The sequence below is a fragment of the Sinocyclocheilus anshuiensis genome, unplaced genomic scaffold (genome assembly GCF_001515605.1).
Source record: "Sinocyclocheilus anshuiensis isolate Anshui unplaced genomic scaffold, SAMN03320099.WGS_v1.1 scaffold1487, whole genome shotgun sequence".
Classification (NCBI taxonomy): Eukaryota; Metazoa; Chordata; class Actinopteri; order Cypriniformes; family Cyprinidae; genus Sinocyclocheilus; species Sinocyclocheilus anshuiensis.
The window spans coordinates 289496-301187 of NW_015555817.1; the positions used below are offsets into that span (position 1 = coordinate 289496).

At 36.1% G+C, this 11692-nt stretch overlaps 1 protein-coding gene across 1 annotated transcript; it reads left to right on the top strand.

Moving 5' to 3' along the window:
* The first annotated feature begins 7526 nt into the window (after window positions 1-7526).
* On the top strand, window positions 7527-9619 carry LOC107675186 (protein ripply1-like). Its single transcript, XM_016469444.1, has 4 exons — window positions 7527-8021; window positions 8129-8207; window positions 8840-8913; window positions 9077-9619. Exons 1-4 carry the CDS (start codon window positions 7954-7956, stop codon window positions 9276-9278), a joined length of 423 nt encoding a protein of 140 aa, XP_016324930.1. The 5' UTR covers window positions 7527-7953; the 3' UTR covers window positions 9279-9619.
* Window positions 9620-11692: the final 2073 nt, after the last annotated feature.

Genomic DNA, 11692 nt, shown 5'->3' on the forward strand with positions numbered 1-11692 from the left:
GACAGACAGACAGAGCTGATAGATAGATAGATGACAGACAGACAGACAGACAGAGATGATAGATAGATAGATAGACAGACAGACAGACAGATAGATAGATAGATAGATAGATAGATAGATAGATAGATAGATAGATAGATAGATAGATAGATAGATAGATAGATAGATAGATAGATAGATAGATAGATAGATAGATAGATAGATAGATAGATAGATAGATGACAGACAGACAGAGATGATAGATAGATAGATAGACAGACAGACAGACAGATAGATAGATAGATAGATAGATAGATAGACAGACAGACAGAGACTGGCAGACAGATAGATAGATAGATGACAGACAGACAGACAGACAGAGACTGGCAGACAGATAGATAGATAGATAGATAGATAGACAGACAGACAGACAGATAGACAGATAGACAGACAGACAGACAGACAGAAGATAGATAGATAGATAGATAGATAGATAGATAGATAGATCATTTTTTTAGTCTTCAGTGACACACGATCCTTCAGAACTCTTTCTAATATGCTGATTTGGTACTTAAGAAATGTTTCTTATTATCAATGTTGAAAAGAGCTGTGCTGATTCATATTTCTGAGGAAACCATAATTCATTTGTTTCAAGATTATTGGATTAATAGAAAGCTCAAAAGAACAGCATTTATTTGAAATAGAGATCTATTGTGACATTTTAAACGTCTTTACAGTCAGTTTTGATCAATGTAATGCACCTTTTCTGAATAAAAGTATTCATTTATAATATTAATTAATTATATATTTTAAAACTTTTTTCTAGCAAATTTTTCCCCTTAGAACAGACCTGTAAACTTCCATTTGAGAACCACAAATTGCCCCTTTATCAATTAATTGCACTCTGTTGCTAAACACTAATTAATAAGCATTTTTTTTCCTTATGTAGGCATTTGCCAGGTCTTAGCACCCTATTACTCAAGAGCACAACCTAATCCTGAAAACTCTGTTGATTGTGTTCTTTATCTAAACTATGTCTTTGACCTCAAATACTGGTCACGAAAACTTTCATGGCTATGTGTATAACAGAAAAACGGTTGAAACAAAGGGTGCTGGAATGTGTACATCTGAGGTCAGCATCCAGGTCAAGAGTATGTAGGTGCTGATGTGGGAATGGCCGCCCTGGCTCCGTGTCTTGACCTGGCCATGTGTGTCGGAGCAGAGAGTGAGCAGAATGGCCATGATCTGTAGTGTGAAGGCTGGTGTCACCTCAACACCTCCTTAGATAAGATGAGAGGTGTTAGAAGCACATGAGTGAACAGGGTCACTAGACGGTCGTTGCTTAAAGCAATGTTGGTCAATGTTGGTTAACGGTTTACACAGTGATAGAAATCATCAATATTAATGCAATCATGATATCACACTTAAGTTTACTTTGCTCTACACCACATATGGCAGAATATACCGTATATATTTTTTGTGGCCAAAATACATTTGAAATATCCTAAACATATGTCGCAAACAGTGATGCTCAATGAAATATATTTTTGAAATAGTTTCAACCATCATTTACGAAAATATATTTCTAAATGTATTTTTTTAAATATTGTATTTTGATTAATGTATTTTCTACATTTATGCTTAATATTTAAATATATATTTAAAATATATTTTCAAAAATATAAAATAAAAAAAATGTATCTTTCTCTGTTATTTCTTAGCCGAGGCAGAAGCATCAATTGATTCAAATCTATTACCATTTTTACACTGCGTTTCAGCGCTTTACTGGTGAGCAATTTATTAATAATATTACACTCAAAAATAAAGGTTCCAAAAGAAGGCTTTCACACTGATGCCACAGAAGAAGCTTTTTTGCTCCCAAAGAACCTTTCAGTAAGGAGTCCTGGAACAATTTTTTTCCTAGTGTGAAGAACATTTTTTGTAAAGAACCTTTTTCCACAATAAAAAACATCAACATTTTGTCCAATGAAAAAGATCCATGGATGTTAAAGTTTCTTCAGGGAACCACGGATATCAATAAAGAACCTGTATTTTTAAGAAAGAAATTTCTCAATTAATTACTCTAAAATAGCTAATGATAATTTGATAATTAATTTCATTATTGATTAGCTCGGTTTATGTGATATTGCATGGACCATCTTCATCAGTGATGTAACTTTATCTATCTATCCATCCATCCATCCATCCATCCATGGGTGTACTGTATATCTGTATCTATATTTAAATTTTGAGAAATAGTGATAAAAATTATGCTAATATGTTATCATAACACTATTTTCTCTGAAATTGTTTAACTATAAAACAATAATTATATGGTAACACTTTAGTTTAGGGACCAGTTCTCACTTTTAACTATTAGCATGCATATTACTAGCATTTCGACTGTTTATTAGTAAGCTATTTATAAAGCGCGTATTAATGCCTTATTCTGCGTGACCATATTTTACATCCCTCTTACCCCATACCTAAAACTACAACTACCTTAATAACTATTAATAAGCAGCAAATTAGGAGTTTATTGAGCCAAAAGTCGTAGTTATTAATAGTGAGAATTGCTCCCCAATTATACTTATAATTTTTTATATTTATTCTATACAATAAATTCGGTTTGACACAGTCTGCCATGCTTCTAAACTACTCTGGGTTAAAGCAGGGTCGGTGTTTATTTGTGTGTAGGTGCGGATGTGGGAACAGTGATGCAGGTTCTGTGTATAACTGGGTGCCAGTGGAGAGAGCAGAGCAGAAGAGAGGGTGAGAGAAGTGTGCTCATGAGGTGTCATCCACACACCGCCTCAGATGAGAGCAGAGGTGTGATGCTTGTGTAGACGTGAGAGTGACTGGGTCACTGGAATGAACATCGCTGGACACTCTGACCCTGAGAAAAGGTCTGCCTTATAATGGAAGATCATAAACATTTCATTTTTCAATGGCTACTTGTCATGATAATAATGTGATTGACTTTTGTCAGGGTTGCACTATGTTTAAGTTTTGACAAGAGTGAAAATGAGGCTGAGAGTGATAAGAGTACGGTGTATTCGATGGATTTGTACTGTAGTTCATTAACATGCCAATTGTTTATCTGAGAAATCATCTTCCCAGAGAAACTTTCAGTAGACAAACTCTCCATGAAACAGTTTTGAAAGTTGTGAGTTTTGAAAATGATGTGATCTAACTTTACACAGTATGTACTATTGTGAAGTCTGTAGTCTATCCCTCACAGCCTGGTTTTCATTAACATAAAGTTCAATATGGCATCTGCCCTGACTAAAGTCTATGATAATCTAATAATGTCATCCAGGTTCTGAATCAAATATGCAATTTCTCTGAAATGTTTCATTTATAATGACTTTTTGCACACAAAAGAAGAATAACATTCATTCATCATTTATTCACCACAATCATCCCCATAATTATCACTATTTTGTTCTTTCTGTGGAACACAAAAATAAATGTTCTTGCTGCTCTTTCTCATACAATGAACATATATTGTAACCATTTGAAAAAAAGTATTATAAAACTACCATAAATGTAATCCATATAACTTGCTTGATATATTCCAAAACCCCTGAAGGTTTTTGTGAGGAACACACAGAATTTCCGGTTAACTCTTAACCTCTTTATTGTGGCTTTAAAGTTAAAACTATTATGACACACATAAAACTAGTGATCTTTGATGTCATTGATGGCACCATGTGTGAATATCTGTAGTCACCAGATTCTTGAGTGAACCATTAGCCTCACTGCAGATGGCTAAAAACATAAATAAATAAAAACTATAAATCATAAAATAATCATTGCAAACATTAACTGACAAAAAACTAAATTAACATAAAACATTAGGTTGAATTATTGTGTTCATATGGTTCAAAAGGATCCTAAAAACAAAGGATTTCAACAGTCTTAGTTAATCATTTTGAGCAGACTGCCCCCTATTGGAGGTTTTTCTAATAACATTAACTTCATTCACTACGTTAAAGGGATAGTTAACCCAAAAATGAAAATTTGATGTTTATCTGCTTACCCCCAGGGCATCCAAGATGTAGGTGACTTTGTTTCTTCAGTAGAACACATTTGATGATTTTTTGGGTGAACTATCCCTTTAACTTTCATTCAGCTTCAGGGCTCCGTCATTCTGTTCCTGATTGCATGATGAATGTGCATCAGTGAGGTTCAGAGTTGAGAAGTGAGAATGTTGGTGCTGATGTGGGAACACTGATGCCGGTCCTGGAACATGGACGGAGCAGAAGAGAGGGTGAGAGAAGTGTGCTCATGAGGTGTCATCCACACACCGCCTCAGATGAGAGCAGTGTAGTAGTGTGATGCTTGTGTAGACGTGAGAATGACTGGGTCACTGGAATGAACATCGCTGGACACTCTGACCCTGAGAAAAGGTCAGCTGTACCATGAGATATTTCATAGCATTGTTTTAAAAATGCTAATGCTAGTTTTATTTTGAGTTTTCTGAATTTTGGCATTTATGTTGATTCAGTTAAACAGACCCATTCAATTTTGTTTAATTAAGAGTGAAAAGCTAATTTACCTACTTTTATTCACAGGATGTTGATAACATTTGTTAAACATTCTAAATTGCACTTTTTCACTTCACTAGTCAGATGACAGGAGACATGCATCAGTAGGTAAGGAAACCACTCTAGTTCATTCGTCGGGGTCAAGAGTCAATAGGTCTATTTAACTTATGGGCAACTAAACTAATCTGAAATGCTTATAGTTGCACTAAAAATGTAGTTTTACTGTAATAAAAAAGTTTTAATTGACAATGCATCTAAAGAATCTTCTGTAATAATAATGCTATTGGCTCTTGACTGGTTTACAGTGAGGAATGTTGGCCCTTTTAGAGGGCCGATGAGGGTCTGTAGCTTTAAGAAAAGCAATCAACACAGATTGCTTAAGCACTGTATTTAATGCAATAGTTTAAGGTTTGAAACTGACAATGTTGTGAACACTGAAGTAATACTGCATCAGTCAAGCAACTATTTAAATATAAAAAGGCAAGTGAAATATTTAAAAAAGAAGACATTCTTTGATTTATATAATTTTGTACATTCAAGTAATTTGTTTTTCATTTATTTTTTTACTTTTATGTATAAAGAATCAAAAATGTAAAAGGAAGACATACAAATGCATACAAACATATTTTCCAGTTATTTCCTCATAGTTTAAAATAAGTTTCACCATTATTCAATTCAAAAAGTGAAATATTTCAAAAGGAGGCACTGCAAAAGCAGTGTGTTTTTTTAGTAAATCTGAGATGTGTGAAATCGGTTAACATTTAAATAAGCCATGGAATTTCCTCTGAAATAATCCATTACGTGTATTTTGGAATTTACCAGTGCTGTGATCTAAATGATTAAGTCAATCTCGGCTTGAGGGAAAGGTTATGTGCCGGTCACTACATTATTAAAATATTTTTAAAACATATAACTTCATCAGACCAATACTTTTTAACCCAGTTTGTTAGCGAGCTAGACGCTAACTTTTAAATAAACAGTTTAAACTGACACTTTAGTGTCATGTATTAGTCACATATCAATTCATATCTTTCATAAAAAAGAAAGACAAAAGAAATGTATTTGACTCTGCAGTACTTAATTACAAGAACAAGACAAAACAACAAATCAGAGATCTTCACTTTTGTTGAATTCTTGGGGAGAACTGATATACACTGCGTGCTCTAACTAGTCCAATTCTTGTTATTTTAAATTAAAGATTCGTGTTGACTTGCTTAAAAAAAGCACACACTGGTCAGGCTTGGGGAGCAGTGGGCTGGTGATTACTGACATTCCTGACCATGGGGGAGAAGATTTTTTAAGAGCGTTAGTGGCAGGGGGTTTCCAAGACTCTGAGATCAGCAAATGTTAAAACAGACTGGGACTAGACAGACCCCCATAAGCCAGAACACTCCCAAATGAACAGAATAAACAACATACCTATCTCTTATTGTCACCCTCGCTGTCTGCTGCTCTGTGCTTTAGTTTCTTAGGATCTATCTATCTATCTATCTATCTATCTATCTATCTGTATGCTTTGATCCTTTAAATTACTTTAATTGCTGTAATCTGTGGCCTATTAGACTCGTTTAATTTACATAGGCCTATCTCGTGACTTTGAGGAAATTAACTTTTTAACTGCAAATTAACTGCAAGTTTGTCCGTCACATCGTTTTCTAACTAGATTAAAGTGAACGAAAACACAACCGTTAATTAATTCATTGCATTATCTTTTATCTCAACTGTATGTTTAAGCAATTGCTCGCCGCTATCTTGAGTTGTCCATTTGTGCCTTTTGCCTGTGTCTGCTGCTCTGTGCTTTATTTAGTTTCTTAGGATCTATCTATCTATCTATCTATCTATCTATCTGTATGCTTTGATCCTTTAAATTACTTTAATTGCTGTAATCTGTGGCCTATTAGACTCGTTTAATTTACATAGGCCTATCTCGTGACTTTGAGGAAATTAACTTTTTAACTGCAAATTAACTGCAAGTTTGTCCGTCACATCGTTTTCTAACTAGATTAAAGTGAACGAAAACACAACCGTTAATTAATTCATTGCATTATCTTTTATCTCAACTGTATGTTTAAGCAATTGCTCGCCGCTATCTTGAGTTGTCCATTTGTGCCTTTTGCCTGACGCGGGTCAGTTTGCTGGCCCTATAGGAGGTCGGAGTGACGCAGTCTAGCAAATTTGCTCCTCCAAATGGAGCGTCGAAGTCCATCAAGCCCCCATTAGGACCTCATTAAATTCGCTTAGTGAGATATTTTGCACCCTTCAACGGGCTGAAGTGTGAACGCGTGCTTTTAGACAAACAGCGCGAGACGCGCTCGAACTGACCGCGGATCGGCTTTAGTTCTTCAGCGTTTGGTGACTCCTGCAAGTGTTTAAGTTAACAGCTGTTTTCAGATCAGTTTTAGAAGGCAATAATTAAAGGAGCCACAGACAGCAGAGACGGCTCATCAGAAAATCTAAATAAAAGTAGGGGTATACGTCATTCAAAGAAAATCCAGTTTTATACAACTGTTTTATACAATCTTAAGCTAAAGAATAAAATGCCTATAGGTCTGTGTTGGGTAGTTATGCCTTTAAAAGAAGAGGGTTTACAATTAGCCCCTGCTAGCCTACTACATGATGTTATTATATTATAGCCTAGCCTTAAAAAAAAAAGAGTTTAGAATTGAGAGAATAAAGAATTTCTACAGTCGGTTGCTGTACAAAATCAAAAACGGGTAATAAATAAACGGGTAAAAGTACTACAATTCAATAAGATGACGTCAGTAGTGTTTTTATTGATGCGTTTTATTTACATTATTTCATCATTTTAACAAGAACACAGGGGACAGAACTTAAAATCTAAAATAAATAAATAAAATAATATATAGGCTAAGCCTACAGAGAATTCATACGAACGTTGTATAGATAAGTATAAGAATATAGGGCACACGTTTTGGGTTTTATGTATGGTTTGATCACGCCTGCGTAGTCCTAAACCTTATAACTAACTAGCCTAGCCTATATTATATATGGCTCCACTCCTGTGCCGACCCCCGTCGTCTTTCTCGCAGATGGTGTGTAAGTTTGCCCCTCCATGTTGTTGCAATAACCTCACGGTACCAGATTTCTCACCCTCACGCAGGGGCGCACTGTTTATACAACTGGAGAAGTCTTCACACCAAAATGTCCATAGCAGTCTCTATCCCAATGATTTGGCAGACAGCACCAAACCCCCTCTTAAAACAACCTCGGATCATTTGGCATCGGCACCATCGTCCAGCCCCGCCCCTGCAGCTCCAGCTCCATAAAAACCCCGAGAGCGACTCTTCTTCATTCATTCGCTTCCCTGCGGAGGATAACAACACATCCAAGGCGTCCATCTCTCAGAGATCTTTCAAAACAGGACTATTTGGGAATTATCGCCCAGCAAAAAAGTGAAAAAGAAATGAATTCTGTGTGCATTGCAGCTCCTGTTTCCAATACAATGAACACTGACATCCAGCAGTCTAGCAGGTGAGCATTCTATTCTATTCTATATTCTATTCTATTCTATTCTATTCTTTATTTAGAGGTTACCTGTTAGATGCACATCTAAAATATTACTCTCATTCGATCCACAGCCCAGCTTGCCTGTGGAGACCATGGCTCATGACAAGAAAGGATGCACAAACTGAATGCCAGAGAACCAAGTTGGCTTGTGTAAGTTTTTTTCCACCACTGCAATTCTAATATTTCAATAGAATGTCCATCTGTAGGCTATAGGAATGTTATTAAGCTCAGAAAACACATGGTACCGTTACGCTGCGGGTTAATTCAACTTTACAGCACAGAAGATTTCAATTGTTTGTATGGCATACAGTTTTTTTAGAGCAGCAGGTAGCTTTAAGGTGACAGACAGGCATGTGGTGAGCATTAGGCTGCAGATTGTGTGACTGTGGAGGTGTTTCATTGACACCAAGCCATTCAGTGACGCAAAGGCAAACTGAGCAGCTCTAGCGCTGAGACACTTAGCCATATGGCACCACTGTCTGAGTGTGAACACTGAGTCTGTGCCCAGAGACGAGGTGTAGGGGAAAACAGCTCCCAGAGAGCAAGCGATCGCTTGCCAAGATTTAAGCAGACACCTCTAGGTTTGGGAAAGGGAGTTGGAGCCAGGTTCCCACAAACACTTTAGTCTGACACCCTCCATGTCACAGCTTTTGCATCCTGCCCAGGGTGTTTTACACCCACGAAGCTGGCAGTGATATCACCTCATAAACACTGGACAGGAAGCATTGTTTGAGCTGTATTTCGTGCATGTGGTCTTACACGTCTTTTCTCACTCTTTCCAGCCTTATTCCAGGCCAGAAATGCCCAGTAACACTACAACAGATGGCAAAATGCAGTCCTTCCAGCACCCTGTCAGGTCAGTGAGCATTTAATTTTGCTTGAGCAATGGTTTTGTTTTATAACATGCTTTTATTTTGGCTCTAAAACCCAAATAAGGCTTATTTTACCATGCTAAAAAGTGCATTTCTGTGCTCTGTTTGCGTAGTTTGTATTTACCCATTTATTTCTTCATACTTTAGGCTGTATTGGCCCAGATCGAAATCCTACGACTACCTCTTCAGCGATGGCGAGGCCCTGCTCAGAAATTTCCCAGCGCAGGCCACCATAAACTTCTACGATGAGTCAGACAGCGAGGAAGAGGAGGACAGCTGTGATGAAGATGACGACAGCGACGCTGAGGAGTGTCTTAAACTTAACAGTCACTTCACCAGTTACAACTGAATGTTCATCCTCACCCGTCTTTGCAACAGTGACCTTACGCTGAGGAAAAGATCATAAATTTAACATCAACACTGGATAATGCCACATCGCGCTCTATTAGAGAAGTCGTGCCATCAATAATTCAGTGCATGGACATGGTGTTTCTTATGAGCATCTAGAGCACACAACCAGAGTGATTTTACTGATTGTTTTATGCAGGAAACATCAATTACATGAATGCAGATTTAGATATGTCTTGCATAAAAGTAATTCAGATGCAATCCCACATTGGGAAATGTTGTTTCAGAGTGATCTCAGGGTTCTTACCTTCTTTTGTATATAAAATTCTATTTGTATTCTATTACCCATCCCTAAATTAATAATATGATTTATGTACATTTTATGTATATATGTATTTATGGCATATTTTTCTACTTTTGTACTTTTGATTTCAAATAAAAATCTATATTTAAATGAGTGCAAACCTTGTCTGTTTGGGATTTGTGCTTCTGATAAGTCTCTTTTTTTAACTCACTTGAGTCCTTTGATGTTTTCTGAGCCTATCTGATGACTAGGAGGGGCTCTGCTGTTTGTCCAGGTTTCAAACAAAAGAGCTTTGATAAAGAAAGGACACTCTACTATGACAATGTCCCCTTAAGAATGTTGGACTTTCTGTTAAAGTCACAGGTCAGCAGAGACCTGACTTGATAGCTTTGCTACTTCTATGAATATATATAGGAGAAAAGGCAGTATCTTATTGGAGGGCATTGAAGTGGTTACCAATGGGCCAGAAAAAGATCAGAACAGTTAGAACATTTTGGCTATGGAAAGCCTCTAACACTTCTAAGATATATGTTTGTTCAGTATATAAAGTCCATAAAAGTGTTATAGTATACTGCAAACCCTTGAGAAAAAGAATGACATTTTAGCATATTTTAAAAAATGAGCACTTATTACAGAAATAATAGTACATCTTTAAATGCATTTTCATAATGTACTGCTGAATGTACTAACAAGCATACTTTCATGTTATTTTTGATTGAAATTTGTATGTCATGTATTTAAATATATTTGTAATTACACATTTAATGAAGTTGCAGTTTAGTACATTTAAAATGCATTAAATTTGAGTTAACCTTTATTAACTGTAAGTACTTTATAAGTGCTTTAGTTTTTTTAGTTAACATAAAAAAAATTAAGCATGACAAAAGATTATTAAAACATAGTAATTAAATAATTTTCACTTTCTAAAAGTGTACTTAAGTGTGTTAAGAAATATAGGGTTATACTTTAAGGTGTCCTTGTTACAGTGTAATTATACATTTAAGTACTGAGTAATATTAATTAACTACTTACTATGGGTTTAGGGTTAGGATTAGGGCTTGGCTTAGCATGTAATTATGCATAATGTTTTGTTATTATAATAGTAATTACTTGTAACATGTGTAACAAGGACACCTTAAAATAAACCGTTACTAAATATACTAATGAAAGTGTCCTCTTTTTAAGTACACTTGTGACCTTTTATTTAATTAATTTCATATTATCTGCAAAAACTGTTTTTTTTTCTTCTTAAATATACTTTTACAATTTCATGTACACAAGTGTGCATTTAATACACTTATGTGCACTTATTTTTCACAAGGGAAAGTGACTTTAAAACTGAGAAACACATTACAGCATAACAGGAGTTACATCAGGGGTTTTCAACAGGGGGTCTGTGACCCCTAGAGGGACTATGGTGGTACTGCAGGGTGCCTATGGCTTATTGTTTGACCTCAAACTAGTTTTGTGGGGGAAAAATGTAAAATAATAAAATAACAATGCCAGAGAAATTAGCTTCAGTACGCAATTTGCTATGTCTAATTTATCCAACATGTTTTATTTACTAGAAATTTCTGTTAACGTAGGCCAGTATTAAGACATTTAGGATGGTACAGCTTAATTTGGTTGTTACATTTAAATGTGAGTTTAAAGGTCGTTTTGCAACCTTGTGGCTTACTGATATTTCAAAAATCACACCGTTCCATCACGAGCGGCAAGGCAGAGTTAAAAAGGAGCGGTTCAGCATTGTGGGTAATGCTGTCTTTTAACTCAAGGCGTGGCATCGAGAGAGACCCCTGACTCTATGCTGACTCTATCATCCTCTTTCTCAAATTAAAATGTCACTTGATGGCACTCCGCGTCCATAACGATACGAATAAAACATTAATGTCTGGGCATAAACATGCAAGGGTTTCTAGAAACTGTGTCGGAGAAGCGTATAGCGTGTGCAGACTGAGACTACACTACCCAGTTTATTTTTCCCCATTCCCCAAGAAGTATGACTTTGCGTGTACGAAATCAACCGTAAAATTTCATTGGACAATCAGGGGGAATCCGTGACTCCTATTGGTCCATCCGCATGTCAATCAAACGGCATCCGTGACTCATGT